General features: G+C 43.9%; 1 protein-coding gene and 2 non-coding genes across 5 annotated transcripts; 2 read left to right on the top strand and 1 right to left on the bottom strand.

The window, feature by feature from the left end:
• Positions 1 to 1719: 1719 nt before the first annotated feature.
• trnag-ucc (transfer RNA glycine (anticodon UCC)) lies at positions 1720 to 1791 on the bottom strand. The gene has a single exon. It is a non-coding gene; the product is annotated as a tRNA-Gly (tRNA).
• A 177-nt stretch (positions 1792 to 1968) lies between these two features.
• On the top strand, positions 1969 to 2041 carry trnav-cac (transfer RNA valine (anticodon CAC)). Its single transcript has one exon. It is a non-coding gene; the product is annotated as a tRNA-Val (tRNA).
• Positions 2042 to 2356: 315 nt separating this feature from the next.
• Positions 2357 to 15824, top strand: LOC117966358 (dipeptidyl peptidase 9-like). Of its 3 annotated transcripts, none has more exons than XM_059014991.1 (21): positions 2357 to 2576; positions 4649 to 4739; positions 4909 to 5147; positions 6312 to 6424; positions 7292 to 7465; positions 7853 to 8024; positions 8113 to 8223; positions 8959 to 9087; positions 9204 to 9265; positions 9615 to 9715; positions 9853 to 10030; positions 10435 to 10594; positions 10810 to 10889; positions 10992 to 11144; positions 11664 to 11799; positions 12299 to 12444; positions 12608 to 12754; positions 12857 to 13009; positions 13834 to 13976; positions 14518 to 14629; positions 15047 to 15824. In XM_059014991.1, the coding sequence occupies exons 2-21, from the start codon at positions 4684 to 4686 to the stop codon at positions 15137 to 15139; spliced, it is 2658 nt and encodes an 885-aa protein (XP_058870974.1). In that variant the 5' UTR covers positions 2357 to 2576; positions 4649 to 4683; the 3' UTR covers positions 15140 to 15824. The 3 variants fall into 3 exon arrangements, with proteins under 3 accessions (XP_058870974.1, XP_058870973.1, XP_058870972.1); XM_059014990.1 differs by lacking the exon at positions 2357 to 2576 and adding an exon at positions 2614 to 2753 and having other exon boundaries at positions 7856 to 8024; XM_059014989.1 differs by lacking the exon at positions 2357 to 2576 and adding an exon at positions 2614 to 2753.
• Positions 15825 to 15981: the final 157 nt, after the last annotated feature.

Genomic DNA, 15981 nt, shown 5'->3' with positions numbered 1-15981 from the left:
ATGAATGCAGTACGTGCCATATTTAATATGAAATACATACAACATTACAATATATGCATTAAAATTCTAGCACCCCCCCCCCCCCCCCACTCCCAGAACTGCAATCCACAGATACACTATATATATATATATACTCTCACAGATCAGAAAGCCCAGAGGGGGCTCGTTCTGGTCGACTCATCTGTATCTGCTAAGTTGCTGCTGAGTTTTGTGTTTTATGATCGATCACGTGTGTGTGTGTGTGTGTGTGTTTTTTTTTACTCCTGTGTTTGATGTCTGCTGTGATGGTGCCTCTTCCCAGGTCCTCATTGTAAATGAGACTGCATTCTCAATTGACTCCTCCTCTGGATAAGTAATGGTTTTCATTGACTGGCTGAGTCTGCCGCAGAGAGGATGGTTTGGAACGGAACACCTGAACTTGGGAATGGTTCAAGTTTCTGTATGACTGTTATACCGAGTTCTTCAGGATCAGAGGTTGTAAATGCATGTATTTACAGCTCAGAGTAATGCCAGGGTCTTAGTGACCCACAGCACATACGAAACACTCCTTTGATTGCACTTGTGTTGAGAATTCAACAGGGCAGTGATGTGTTGTCTTATCAATTGGCTTTTTTTTCTTTCCCCCCTTGGGGCAATTTGTCCAGAACCCTGATATAACCCTGTATCAAAATGTGATTTCACTGTTTGCCTTCCTGTCAAAATCTCCTTCTATTCTGAATGAGTCACCAGTAGAGCAGCAATCTAGTTTAACAGGCTGTGTTTTCAACTTAGAATATCCTATAATTGTTTCTCATATCGTCATCACTGCTCCTGGATTACCTTACATAAGATAGGCAATTACTATTACTGTTAAACACAGTCTGTAAAAACCAGCTAATACAGAACGGATTCTGACATAGCCATGACAACGCTGCCTGCCTGTCCGCAGTTTTGTCAACGTGAGCTCTCACACAGAATTCACACAGAGCTGCCACCCCAAGGCCGTGCTAGTATCATTAAGGAACAGAGGTGAAAATGAAAAACACACCTCTGATCTTTCACCTGTGCAGTCAAAAAGAAAGCCCGTGTCGTTCTGAGACAGAAAGAGCGTTTGCGTTTTACTGTTGTATGATCGTAGGGTAATAATTACTTAATAACAGTTCATAGAGTTGCGAGAGTATGCTTTGATAAAACTGTCAAATTGTCATATGGAACGTGCGACTGTAGAACCTACTTCACGTATACAGTGAATACACCGGGCTATCTAATCGCAATGGATTGCAATAGTGCAAGCCCTATTATACACAATGGATGACACCAAAATAGTCAAATAGCTGTTCAAAAATGACTGTAAGGAAGAAGCTATGACCACACAATAAGATATTTTGCTTACCTGTTGCACCAGTCCTGGGTACGTTTTAGCGTGCAATGCCTTATGAAAGTCTAATGAAAGCCACAGCTGCCCCCTATCGTTCTCTTTCGTAATTGCAAGATGTGCAAACGTCAATTTGACGTGTAAGATTTGGCCTAGTAATGTACGTGTTTTAAATCAACAGATAATAATACGCGCTCCGGTATAACATAAGAATATTAAGCAGACCGTTGCTTAAAAAAAAAGCGGGCTGTTGATTTTCGTTTTATTATTATTATTTTTTAAATAACATCATTATTATTAAACGCATAAAAACAAATTGCATTAGTGTTGTGTCTTTTTAAGAATAAATAAAACCATAAAACTACTGCGTTGGCCGGGAATCGAACCCGGGTCAACTGCTTGGAAGGCAGCTATGCTCACCACTATACCACCAACGCTTAATCCATTAGCAAGCATTATTTTTATCTGTTGACCAATAGACTTTAATTTTAAATTCATGTAAATGCATTTTACTATGCAACATTTGTTGTCACGTATTGCTTGGATATTTTTCTTAATCACTAACCAAACATAGGCTACACCATTCCATCAACATGTAACGTAACTTAACGACAGTTTCCGTAGTGTAGCGGTTATCACGTTCGCCTCACACGCGAAAGGTCCCCGGTTCGATCCCGGGCGGAAACACATATTTTATTTTCTTAACATTTTATTATTTATAGCATTCAAATTACAATTATTAAACTGGGTATTTTCGAGAGAAAAAAAAAAAAAAAAATACATATTGAAAAACTCGAAATCCACCATATGAAACAGAAGCCGGCTCAAACGGACACAACCACAGCGTTCGTAGGTGGAGCCAATATGGCGATCACAAGAGTGCAGTTTCTCCGCTATAGTTACCGATCCCTATCTCCTCCGAAGCGCTAGATGTCGCGCTGTTAATAGAAGGGGTCCATCAATTGCTCCATCAAAAGCAATATCTATGTAATTTCACAATGGTCGACAAGAAGCCGAAACCCCTCCCGGGTCAAAAGTATTTGTTGGTTGGTCTCTCCCTGGCAGTTTCCGGGGTTTTGCAACAGACTCCTCCTGCTTGCTGCTGTTGTACAATCCGGGCCATGGACTCAGCCTGAGTAGATGCAGTATTTTTAATTTTTTTAAAAAATATATAAACAGATCACGGATACAGAAACCGCAGAGGGGGGCTTGTTCTGAACCTGTAAGTAGCTGTTCGTAGTAACCGGGGAGTTCGTTATAACGAGGTTGCGGCTGCCGGGTTCAAAAATAGAGTTAAAAAAAAAGGGGTCTGACTGACAATGACTTGAAATTATTTAATGGGACACAAAATGAATGGGCTTCTTCACTCGAGATTCAGCTGTTCGGTCAGTGTTGCACAGTAAGAGAGTCGCTTCATTTATTTCTGTCATGTAATTTTGCGACTGTGCTGTGATTTATTTTAAATGGCAAGCGTGTCATGTGTTTTTTTTCTTTTCCCTTATGTTAACAACGACCAATTCCATGTTAATCTACCGTATACTTGCCCTACCTCGATTTGTGTATGGTTGGTGCATTCTGCAAGGGTTTGATTCAATGTGTGATTCAGGTATACAACCAAAGCGAGCAGACCGTGGCTTTTCATTACTCTGCTGTGTGTAATTGTATAACGAATACACACATATCTGACACAGTGTGCAATGTTTGTAACGTTATTGTAAACTTGCTTGCAATAACACGTCGATTTAAACATTGGAGTGTAAATAGAACGACCGCTTTTATAATTCAGGGTATTTGTTATTAATTTATAACGCTATGTCTTTAACAAAAGACTTGTCTACGACCTCCCCACCTCCATAAAGACACAATAGAACAGAGAATAGATAGGGCACCCACCCCCACAAAAAACAGCGTGTTGCATATCTTTAAAATATAAATAGCAGCAAGTTATTTTATTTTTTTAAATTTGTTTTTGTTTTACATTTCAGGGAAAATAAATTAGATTTTTTTTAAACTAATAATTGTATCCATAAATTATTATTATTATTATTATTATTATTCAATCCTGAAGTTTCAGTTCTGTCAGCTTAATGCATATGTTTATACACTGTTATTCTATTAACATTAGGCTATTTACAATATTGAGGGGTATCACAAAAACGCGTGTCAAAGTTTTATTTTAATGACGGAATTTTAGTACTTAAAAAAATATAATACAAACATAATATTAAATGTGTATAGAACTAAGAGACCAATGTATGTGTTAAAAAAAAAAAAAAAAAAATTAAAAATAAAACCCGATAAACACCTGCCATAACACTGTCAGTGAGGTGTAGGGTTGATATGGGCATCCTTGGCGCGTATGACAGGGTTTCATTGCAAATACTAGACAAAGTGAAGGAGATGCGATACCTTTAATCAGACTCACTGAACGCACAAACAGAATTGGTTCTGCATTTTGGGACTAGTGCTGTTACACCCATAACTGGCAAACAAATGCCACTGTACAAAACTGAGGGTAGCGGCTTTAATCGATTGATCGTAATGTTGTCTATAATCATATTATCGGTAATGATTGTTTCTGACACACATTTTAAAGAGAAACACGATCAGTGGCACACATTTTTTTTTTATTTGTCTCTCTTCCTGTAAATGTCTGATTTGCCGAGAGAGAGAGAGAGAGAGACAGAGAGACTCTAACTAGGAGAAAGAAAGTCACATTTATATGGCATTAAAACCCGATTTAATAAAATGTGTGATCTTTGTGATCATTTTTAGCCGGTCATTCCAGAATGTTGTCATCATCCAGCCCTGGTTGTGGCTGCTTGGTTAACGGTGGCTTTTAACAGGAGCGCAGGGGCTCTTGGAATTGTGCATAGAGAAATATGCTGAGCAGTGTTGTTAATTGGTAAACAACAGAAAACCTGATGAGATTAGTGAGTGAAGGCCACTGGGATGAGCAGGGCCGTGTGAGGAACGCAGAGAGACCAGACCACAGCAAAACACTGCGTTTGATACACAGCCTCAGCACAGCTTGGGTACAGTGCAGCTGAATATTCTTTGCTCTTAAATTTAATACATCAAATTGGTCTGTGTGCGTTCGGCTTGACTAACAAGCGTAATGGCAGCTTTTCCCCCACAGGTGATTGTAAAGATGAGGAAAAGGTTGTCAGACAGGTTCGGCTGTAGAAACACTTGAAACGGCGGTGTGCAGTTTATAAAATCCATTTTCTGAACTATACTAGACTAGGTGTGACTGTGTGCTTCCCTGACTGTCTGCCTGTCTCTCTGTTTCAGGTTCCCAAACCTGGTTGAGGCTGGCTGACCGGTTAATGCATAGAGTAAAGAAGTTGAAGCTTGAAGACGAAACAGAAGGCAGTTTTAAAAGGTACAGTATCGCTGAGATTTCAGGGCGGGGGAGTTCTGTGCAATGTGTCAAAAAGCAATTGAGTAAATAACCTTGCATGAAGCTGGCCTCTGTATTTGCCATGCCTAGCTGAACAGGGCTCTGTGATGTTGGTGCTCACTCCCTTTAACCCCTCGTGCCCCCTGCTCAGTTGTGCAGCAGCGAGGATGACTGCTGTGGACGTGCTCTCGGACAGTACAGAAGTGGTGGAGATGGAAGACGTTCCCTCCCAGTTCTTCGTAGAGAAGCACTCCTGGGATGGGCTGCGGGACATCATTCACAGCAGCCGCAAATATTCGGGGATGATCATCAACAAGGCTCCCCACGACTTCCAGTTTGTGCAGAAACACGACGACTCGGGGCCCCACTCCCACCGCCTCTACTACCTCGGTGAGCGTTCGCCGCTGCAGTGTTTCCAATGTGTGTTCTGTGTACTACTGTATAGACGCGCGGTTTACTCGTAATGGCCCGTATGCACCCGTGTGACGATGTAAATGCATACAGTTGACAACCTGTGGATGAGAATGAGTGCAAATGCACAAGGAGGTCAAGTGACCTGCTCAGGGTGACACACACCGAGTCGGTGGCTGAGCTGGGGTTTGAACGGGAACTTCCAGATAGCAAGTAGGGCTGGGTGATGTACCGGTATTATTGTTACCGGTATCTTTTAATGACGATAAAAATATTGTTGCAAATAAATTCTATTCCCCCCCCCCCCGTCAACCCTTATCTTGTGCATAACGCAAACTGAAAGTATTGAGTTTTTGAACGTCATAGGGAGGTCAGTAGGTAGTACAGGTTAATATTTGTATTACAGTATATTATTTAAGTTTAATTACATAACTCGTATTTTATTGAATGACAGCTCAACCATTTAATCAATCAGGCGACACGTTAAACTTTCAGGGCTTCACCTTGCTATCGGTAAGGCATGTCCCTTATTTTATTAACAATGTGAATGTACCCTTCTTTGTGTTTAGAGTATGTTAGTGTTACTGTTCTGTTGTAGTAAAGCAGCCTACAGACCGAGTGCCTCGTGTTGTTTTGCTGTCGCTTGCCCTAGGGTGAGCCGCTCTACACTAGCTGTATTAAATGACTTTTTAAAAGCAGCTTTTAAAAGTACTTCTAGTTGCTGTGTCAGTGGCTGCGTGGATGCCGGATGGCTGTGTGGATGGTTGATGGCTGTGTGGACGGCAAGACCTTTTCTGTAACCACTGGACCGCCAAGCCTAAATCAAAAACGACATTGGTTTTGAATATGTTTTCCCCTTTCTTCTGGGTCTTTCACTCTCTGTTACACTAGCCAGTTTTAGGCTCAGCAATGTGGCTTTATTATGTAATGAATTATGTATTTGTGGATCCAATAATTCTATATACAAAGAACAGTACTGATATACCGGACAAGCACACCACGCATGAACGCAGTCCTCTGTTAGCGTTATTATATTGCTTTTTCCACTTTGATTCCTTGTGCTGTGACTGTCTTCTGTATGGTGAACGGTGCTGGTTGACTGTTCAGCATTGCAGTGTAATATCTGCTCTCACCCCTGTTCAGGAATGCCCTACGGGAGCAGAGAGAACTCGCTGCTTTACTCCGAGATTCCCAAGAAAGTTCGTAAAGAGGCCCTGCTGGTGCTGTCCTGGAAACAGATGCTCGACCACTTTCAGGTGATGATTGTAACGAGGATGAGAGACACTAGGAAAGGGACCTCTTGTTAGAAACTGCTCAAATACAGCATCTCCAAGCAATGTTGTGCAAAGAGACTGGGTCTCGTATAGCCAAGAGCAGTTAGCTTTGAAGTAGTTGGTCATGAAAGAAGAGTGATAGGGGGTGCCCATCTTTATCTGCAACAGGAAAATAGGAGGGGGTGGGGGGCTATTTATGGAATAGCAAACACTACTGAAGGGTATATGTGATTGAGAGGAGCGGTTTCTATATGTGGTGGTTTAATACACACACTAACCCCAGCATGGAATGTAAGCAGTATCAACTCAAGTTTTTTTTTTTTTTTGTGAAATAGGACTCTCAATTACAGAACAAGCATGAAACCGCTTCAGCCGTGTTTCCATTACTGTGCAACGCATACTTTACTACTGGGCAAGTGACTTTTAAACCGGCCCGTGTGTTCTGTTGAGCACACCAAGATGCAATAAAAACAATTAAGAAATCGGCAAATACCTTCAGGTTCTGCCTGGTGTACATCACAGTGCTGATTGGAGGATTCCCCCATTGGTAGTCTGCCAGCACCCCCCTCCAGTGCTACAGTATTCGGGGGCTGTGATTTATAGCAGGCAGGTGTGGAATTCAAAGCATGGTGGTGGAATGTGAGGGTAGGGAGGGCGAAAGTGAGTGGGAGAGGCAAAAAAGTCATGTGTTCAGTTTGAAATATCTGCTGCTGCAAAACCGAGTTATGCACGGCTCCTGGTGCCTCATCACGTCCTGTGTCAGCTTCTGTCCAGGTTAACCTACAGCACAGGAAGTGAGCACGCTCCAGCTGTTTCTACAAGTGGATTAACGTTTTTTTCTTGTGGCAGGCGACGCCCAACCATGGCGTGTACTCTCGGGAGGAGGAGCTTCTTCGTGAGAGGAAGCGACTGGGCGTGTTCGGGATCACCTCCTATGACTACCACCCCCACAGCGGCCTCTTCCTCTTTCAGGCCAGCAGCAGCCTGTTCTACTGCCGGGACGGGGGGCGCAACGGGTTCATTGTGAGTCTTTTAGAGTGGCTTCGCTGGCGTTCAGTAGGAAGCCACAGCTGCAGTTTATATTCGTGTCCTTGAATTTGAGTTCCACTGCTAACCATGTGAATAGGTGGAGGCGTCTCTGGTCTTCAAGATTTAAAAACCTATTTCTGCATGCACTGCTGTGCCTCGTTGTTCCCAATGCACACTTCCTTGGTTTAGGTTAAAACCACTAGGTGAGTCGTACAGTCAGGGGAGCGCAGGTTTGAGTCCTGGCTGTGCGAAGTTGCTGGTCTTCGCTGGGGATTCCACAGGGAGTGTGGCATTGGAGAAATCATTAAGGACTGTTTTTCCTCACTGCACTACAGCGAGCCCCATTTAACCACGCGACCCTGTGGGCTGTGTCTTGTTTAGCAGGTGTCCCCAATGAAACCAGTCGAGATAAAGACGCAGTGTTCGGGAACCCGCATGGACCCCAAAATCTGCCCGGGGGACCCTACTTTCATCTCGTTTATCAATAACAACGACCTCTGGATAGCCAACATCGAAACGGGAGAGGAGAAACGGCTAACCTTCTGCCATAAAGGTCAGCACACCACTCTGTCCCTTGACCTTGCGGTACAGCTTGAAGGTTAAAGTTGCTCACGTTTCTCTGTGCTCACTGTCTCTGAAAGGTTTGAATAACGTGAAGGAGGACCCACAGTCTGCTGGCGTGGCCACATTCGTGATTCAGGAGGAGTTTGATCGATTCACAGGGTACTGGTGGTCACCGACCGCCACAGAAGGTACACTAAAAAAATGACTAATAATGCAGCATCATAATACACTTGCAGATAATTGTGTTAGTAGCTGTAGTACAGTAATAGGATGAATTAACAAGTTGCTGTTTTGTCACCTTATGCCTTGGGGTCTTGTATTTAAGGCAGCGTTATCAAAATTAACTGTGCTCTAATGCTTTTCCAGTAAAGAATTCTACAGAACCCAAAGATAACTGAAATGGTGTCTTATTCTAAAAAGATAAATAACCAGAGTATGCACATGTATAGAGGGTCCTCATAATCCCGTAATCACAGGTTTGAGTTTTGTTACCTTTACATAGAAAAGCATGAAGGTGACGTACATGACCTGGTCCTTCACTTCTCTTCATTTTCTTTTAACTTTAATGAACTTCTTAAAAGTTTTGATGGGATGCAGTTGAGGTTTTGTGAACAGAGTGTTAACTCTCTCTCTCTCTCTCTCTCTCTCTCTCTCTCTCTCTCTCTCTCTCTCTCTCTCTCTCTCTCTCTCTCTCTCTCTCTCTCTCTCTCTCTCTTGCTCTCTCTCTCTCTCTTGCTCTCTCTCTCGCTCTCTCCTCGCTCTCTCTCGCTCTCCTCTCTCGCTCTCTCTCTCTCGCTCTCTCTCTCGCTCTCTCTCTCTCGCGCTCTCTCTCTCTCTCTCTCTCTCTCTCTCTCTCTCTCTCTCTTGCTCTCTCTCTCTCTCTCTCTCTCTCTCTCTCTCTCTCTCTCTCTCTCTCGTATCAGACTCGGATGGGGGGAAGGTCCTCCACCTGCTCTATGAGGAAGTGGATGAATCGGACGTGGAGATCATTCACGTGCCCTCTCCGGCTCTGGAGGAGCGCAAAGCCGACGCGTACCGGTACCCCCGCACAGGTACGCCAGGGCACGGCACGGCACGGTGAACCGCGGAGAGAAAACAACAGTGAAGTAATTGAAGGAAGGGCTGGAGTTCAGTTTTTACAAACGTATATTTCTGTGTCTTCCTGCAGGCAGTAAGAATCCCAAAATCACCCTCAAACTCTCAGAGATCAAGACGGACCATCTCGGAAGGGTGAGACCGTTGTTTTTGCTCGTGAATTTAGTGTTTGTGATTGGAGAGTCCTCGTATTTTCCTGGCTGCACAGGGAATGGAAATAAAGACTCCCGTTGCACAGCGGTTTGATCCATTCCTGGCTTTACTATGACATTGTTACCGTAACACTGTGGCTAATCAAGCTTCTATTAAAACTTGGAATAGGTGAAACTGCTATGAAACAAGTCTTATTTCCATCCCTGGTGCATTTGATTGCCAAATATGGGTGAGTGATGCAGTAGTGTAGTCAGAGACTTGGGAGTGGCTCAGCCTGTACAGATGGACTATTGCTTTAGATGCCAATTGATTTTTTTTTTTTCTTTTTTAGATCGTTAGCACACAGGACAAGGAGCTGGCACTTCCCTTCACCACACTGTTTCCTGCAGCGGAGTACATAGCTCGAGCAGGCTGGACTAAAGATGGCAAATAGTAAGCCCTGTTTACCCCCTCAACAGCTGTCCTGGTTTGAGTTTTCTCCCCTCACTCGTATCGCTCGTGGTGATGCAGAGATGCTGGCAGGGTTTTGTCCATGTTGTTGTAAAGGCTTGTGCTGCTTCCCTTGGCAGTGCCTGGGCGGTGCTCCTGGATCGTACCCAGCAGAGGCTGCAGCTAGTCCTGCTCCCCCCGGCACTCTTCACCCCGGTTACCAGCGACGAGGCTCAGCGGCAGGACTACGTGGACGCTGTTCCTGACAGCGTGCATCCATTCATTATCTACGAGGAGGTGACCGACATCTGGATCAACGTGAGTCCAGAGAGCAGACTGTCCTGCCCCAGAGCCGGGGGGGGTTTAATAGTTACATTAGTTTGATTCGTTCCGGAGCTTTTGCTCCTGTCGATTTTTGGTGTGTGTTCTGCAGAACTTTGTCAGGATGTTCTCGGACAGTATTTTATTCTGCTTGTAAATTACGTAATAAAGGGTACAGCTGCGGCCAAAAGCATCACCTTATAAAATTGAGTAATTGTGCTTCATGAAGTCGAATGAGACCTGCTGAATAATGTTACGTTAACCTATAGAATTGTATACCGCTTTTGTAGTTTTCCGTAGCTGTAGTTTGAGTGTGTTACAAATACACTTTAAAAATGCAAATACGTTGGAACGTACCGAAAGGTAATATTTTTTTTCTCTTTTTTAATATCTCTGTACAGGTTCACGATATCTTCTACCCCTTCCTCCAAACGAAGGATGACGAGATCACCTTTATCTGGGTTAATGAATCCAAGACAGGCTTCTGCCACCTCTACAGAATCACGTCATCGCTGCAGCCGGGGAGCTATCAGTGGTCACGGGATTACAGCCATAGTGAAGGTAAGGGGGGAGAGGGAAGGACAGGACTCCTTTTTCTTGGGTCACAGGCTCCAGGATTGGGGAATAGAGTTTTTTAATTGAATGGATTATTTTGCTGGAAGAATTGCATGCATTTTGATTCTTAATGCTGTAGATCCTAGTTGCCTGTTGAGGCTAGTAAATCTGACTACAATATTTGGCGTTCCTGTTTAAGACAGACTCGTTCTCTCTTCCAGGTGATTTTAAGTGCCCAATTAAAGAAGAGGTGACGCTAACCAGTGGGGAGTGGGAGGTGCTGGCAAGACACAGTTCAAAGGTACAGTCTTGCAAAAAATGATCCAGCTGTTTGCTTTGTTTTCCTTCTGTCTCAAACACATAGCTGACTCGAGGTGCATGTGACGTTGCCTTTGTTTTGCAGATCTGGGTGAACGAAGCTACAAAGTTAGTGTATTTCCAGGCTACTAAAGACACTCCTTTAGAGCACCACCTTTACGCTGTGAGTTATGAGTCTCCGGGCGACATCGTGAGGCTCACCAAGCCAGGCTTCTCACACAGCTGTTCGATGAGCCAGGTCTGTCTGTCTGCCTGTCTGTCTGTCTGTCTGCCACGCATAATGTTTACAGAATCATCTCAATGATCTAGGTCAGGGCTGGCCAAAATGGTCCTTTCCACTCCTGGTCTTTGTTCCAGCCCTGTTCTAAATTGTTTAACTGAACCAATTAAACCTCCATCCAGACCCTGAAGTAGTTCATTATATCACATTACCTGTAAAACCTGGAGTGGAATGGCCCTCCGGGACCGGGATTGGCCAGCCCTGATCTAGGTTGATTTGTGTCTTGGGACAGTAGAAGGTTCAACAAAAAACAAGTTATAATAATACTGTAGTAAAATTCAACGACAAAAGTTTCAACTGTAAATGAAGAAATTGAGAAGGATTGTCATCGCCTTTTAATATTGCTACACAGATCCGTTGACTTAAGCTTTCACAGAGCCCGATTCGAGTATGAATACATCTACTAAAAAAAACCTTTTCTTTTGTCTTTTTTAATTTCATTTTGAGTGTGTTTGCTTGTCTTTCTCTCTGCCTCAGAATTTCGACATGTTCATCAGCCACTACAGCAGTGTCAGCACGCCCCCCTGCGTTCACGTCTACAGACTGGTGGGATCAGAGAGCGACCCCCTGCACAAGGAGCCCGAGTTCTGGGCCAGCATGATGGAGGCCGCAGGTGAGAGCAGAGGAACACCTGCTGTCCAGTCATGACACCTTCTAGCGATTTTGAGGGAAAATGCACTGTATACAGCTATGGACAAAAGTTTAGCATCGCCCTAGAATTGATGTAAATATAATATATGGATCATTTAGATCTTTTATTTAACATCATGTAATCAATGATATTGTAAAAGTCTACCAGAAGCCATAATATTAGTACAGTATCATGTTGGATGTTTTCCTTTTTTGGCAGTGTTTTGTGAAGTATATGGGAAAACTACAAAGCAGTATGTAATACACAATGTCAACGTAACATTATTCCGCAGGTTTCATTCGACTGCAAAATGAGTTAATTCTATTTGTTGATGCAAAACTTTTGGCCAGAGCGGTATGCTAGAGAGGAGGACTGAGGCATTGGCACTGCAAATTAGCTGTTTGTCCTTTTAAGAAATGTAAAAAATGAAATAAAATATTGATCCAAGTTTTTTTTTTTCCATGTTTTTTTGTTTTTCCAGGTTGTCCTCCAGATTACATCCCTCCTGAGATCTTCGACTTCCCGGGGAAATCTGGGTTCCAGCTGTACGGAATGGTGTACAAACCCCATAACCTTCAGCCCGGACGCAAGCATCCCACGCTGCAGTTTGTGTACGGGGGTCCGCAGGTATGCAGGGTCCACAACTCCATGCCGGGATGGGAATAAGCTTCCCGTTGCATTCCTGTTCGATCCAAGATTTTTGATCATTATAAGAACATGCTTGTACTGTATACTGCAGGGCAAGAGCAAATGCGCATCTTAATGATTTGCTTTCCTCTACGCAATCCAGGTCCAGCTGGTCAATAACTCGTTCAAGGGAGTGAAGTACCTGCGCTTGAACACCTTGGCGTCTCTGGGGTACGCGGTGGTGGTGATCGACGGCAGGGGATCCTGTCAGAGGGGGCTCAAGTTCGAAGGTGCTCTCAGGAACAGCATGGTAAGACGCAGACTCCACGGGTCGCAGTAGATGGCTAGGGCTTGCTTCCTGTCTGTTCTGTTTTCAATGACCGGGTGTTGCTGCTTGCTGTGTGTCCCACAGGGGCAGGTAGAGATCGAGGACCAGGTGGAAGGGCTGCAGTACGTAGCTGAGAAGTACAGCTTTGTTGACCTGAGTCGCGTGGCCATCCACGGCTGGTCCTACGGGGGCTTCCTGTCGCTCATGGGGCTCATTCACCGGCCCAACGTCTTCAAGGTGAGCACAGTAAAGAGAGCCCTGAGCCCTGAATGAACTCACCCGTTACACATCCAGTCTGTAGGAGCAAGCATCCTGCAGATGATCTGATGTCACAGTAAAATGAGTTGGTTTTGAACCAAGTACACCAAACACATTGCAGGGATGGAAATGTGACTCCCAGGGAATAGCAGTGTGATCCATTCCAGGTTTTACTGTGAGCTTGATTTAGCCTCAGTGTATGGGTACAGCGTCTTATTAAGCTCCTAGTAAAACCAGGATCAAACTGCTGTGCAATGAGTCTTATTTCCTTCCCTGCATTGTCAAATGGGCTTTCCAAAAATCCTGTTTTTTGAGGTTAGTTTACTGTAGAATAAGGTTATCCATTTCTGTAGAGCACATAGTGACATGAATATGTATGGAAATGTTGCAGATGTCAGTTATTAAGAGCAAAGTAATGTTTAATATTTATGAAGCTGTTTTAGACTGTGTTTCTATTCATTATGTGTGTGTGTGTGTGTGTGTGTGTGTATATTTATATAATTAAAAATGTAATGTAAAACCGAAGGCTTCAATAGCAGAAATGTTTTTCTACTTAGTTTCTTTTAAGTTGTACCCATTAAATAACTGGGTAGTTGATTCTGTGTGAATAGGGTGCACCTCTTCCAGTCTCATACTCTTCCAGTATCTCGGAGACGTAACCAAACCATCCTCTTCTCCCATGCAAACTCCTGTTTCCTGCCACTGTTCAGTACTATTAACTGGGCTCTCTGATACTGTGTTACCGGGTTAGTTCAGAGGAAGGCGGTGTGTTCCTGTCGATAACCCCTTTCTTTCTGCCCCAGGTTGCGATCGCGGGGGCCCCCGTCACTGTATGGATGGCCTACGATACTGGGTACACCGAACGGTACATGGACATCCCGGAGAACAACCAGCAAGGCTACGAGGCTGGCTCAGTGGCACTGCACGTGGACAAGCTACCCAATGAGTGAGTGAAGTGGTGAACTGGGGCAGGCACTCTAATGAGCCAGCTTGGGTTACAAACTCACACGAGTGCTGCAATCTGTCTTGGGTTTCAGAACGAGCCCTGAAATAATGTTAAATAAACTGATCGCACTTTTATCGTCGCAGGGATGGAAATAAGACTCCCATTGCAGAGCAGTTTGTTCCGTTCCTGGTTTTACTAGGAGTTTAATAAGACGCACATGAGCTTGTTACTTAGACACACTGTGGCTAATCAAGCTTGTGGTTAAACCTGGAATGGGTGAAACTGCTGTGCAATAGGAGCTGTATTCCCATCCCTGTATTGCGTGAACAAGTCTCACCTGGGAGTCTGTAGGTTTGCTATTGGTATGATGCCTTTTAACTGGGGGGAAAATAGGAAAGCACTGTTGCTCAGAATGAGAAGATGCCAAACGAAACCAGATCGGCTTAACAGCTTAAAGCATCTTTAGTTCATGGAGTGCACGTTTTGCTGGCAGTGTTTCACACATGTCTCTCTCTTGTTTCTCCATTTCTTTTGAATCCAGGCCAAACCGTTTGCTGATCTTGCACGGATTTCTTGATGAGAATGTGCACTTTTTCCACACCAACTTCCTGGTGTCACAGCTTATCCGAGCTGGGAAGCCCTATCAGCTGCAGGTGAGGGCAGTGGCTGCCTTTTATTGGTTTAGTTTAGTTCCAAGTTCCTGGATATGGAAATAGATGCACATCCAGCACTGAGGTTTTATGCATTTTCTTTATTACTTGATTTGTTTATTTCCGTATATATATACAGTGCAACCAGATTGCTACCAAGACCGCTTCTTTGGTGATAGAGTATAGGGCTTTAATAGTTCTAGTAAAGGAGGATCACTATAGATATAGGGGTGTTTTCACATACCCTGATAATCACTAATCATGGACCACCTTAAAAAAAATTAATAATAATTAAATGTTGTTTTTACGTGCATGAATTGGTCCCACAATGCATTTTAGATTACAATATCTAGTTGACGCATTTACAAAAAACCCCCCAGCTCTAGGTATCTGTAAACGTGCCTCCTTTTTCTTGCACAGATCTACCCCAATGAAAGACACAGTATTCGCTGCCCAGAATCAGGCGAGCACTACGAGATAATGCTGCTGCACTTTCTACAACAATACCTCTGAGAATACCTCGACTCGGCCACCCTGTCCCTCTGCAGCGCTCTCCCCACACCTCCAGACACCCTGTCTCCCTGCGAGAGTCTGCGTGGACCCCTGAGGGACCTCTCGAGGAGGACAGGAGAGCAGCTCCTCTGGATCATCAAACCCACAAGGGGGCGAAGGGACACCGTCTTACAACAAGTCTTTGAACTTCATATTAAAACTCCTCTGAAACTGAGAATATAACTGGCTAGTAACTTATATAATTTGTTGTGCCACATCCATCTCCATTGAGGGACCCCCGCCCCCCCCCCCCCCCCCCATTTCTCACCTCGTTTGCCATCAGCTGTTTTTAACCTGACTCACGAACTTGCCAAACAATGTGCTTACTGGTTGGTGGCTCACATAGACTTTGACGTACACACACATGAAAACACGTGACACAAACAAGACCTTTTATTCATTTTTTTTTTTTTTTTTAATCTGCAGTAGCGCTAAACAGACGTCAAGGTTTCCTCCTCTTAATTTAAATGCAATCTCTTGACTGTCTGACGAGACGGACAGAGTACCTTCTGGGGAAGCTGCCATCCACCACTACCTGTACCCAGTATTTTAAGTGTGTATTATTAAAATAAAATATTTTTATGGATTCTTATTCTTTTATAATGAGTGTAAAGTGTAGTGGCTCATTAAAAATAATGGAAGCTGAGTGTTTTCTGGTGTGTTGATTTGCTTTGCTTGTATAAATCTAGCTGTTGAGACACTTCTCTTATCGTACAGCTCGGGCCAAAAGTTTTGCATCACCCTATAGAATGAACTCATTTGAACTAGTCCAATGAAACCTGCTGAATAATGGGGCTGAACGG

Source organism: Acipenser ruthenus, chromosome 49, assembly GCF_902713425.1.
Source record: "Acipenser ruthenus chromosome 49, fAciRut3.2 maternal haplotype, whole genome shotgun sequence".
NCBI lineage: Eukaryota > Metazoa > Chordata > Actinopteri > Acipenseriformes > Acipenseridae > Acipenser > Acipenser ruthenus.
Note: the sequence above shows the minus strand (reverse complement) of the source record. Positions and strands in the feature narration are given on the sequence as shown.

Excerpts from the sequence above, each read along its gene's own strand:
- LOC117966358 (XM_059014989.1), top strand. The coding sequence starts at position 2,708 with ATGGGCTTCTTCACTCGAGATTCAGCTGTTCGGTCAGTGTTGCACA. Across the intron at positions 7,466-7,852 it reads GGGGGCGCAACGGGTTCATT|CAGGTGTCCCCAATGAAACC; the intron begins GTGAGTCTTTTA and ends TGTCTTGTTTAG. Across the intron at positions 9,266-9,614 it reads AGACGGACCATCTCGGAAGG|ATCGTTAGCACACAGGACAA; the intron begins GTGAGACCGTTG and ends TTTCTTTTTTAG.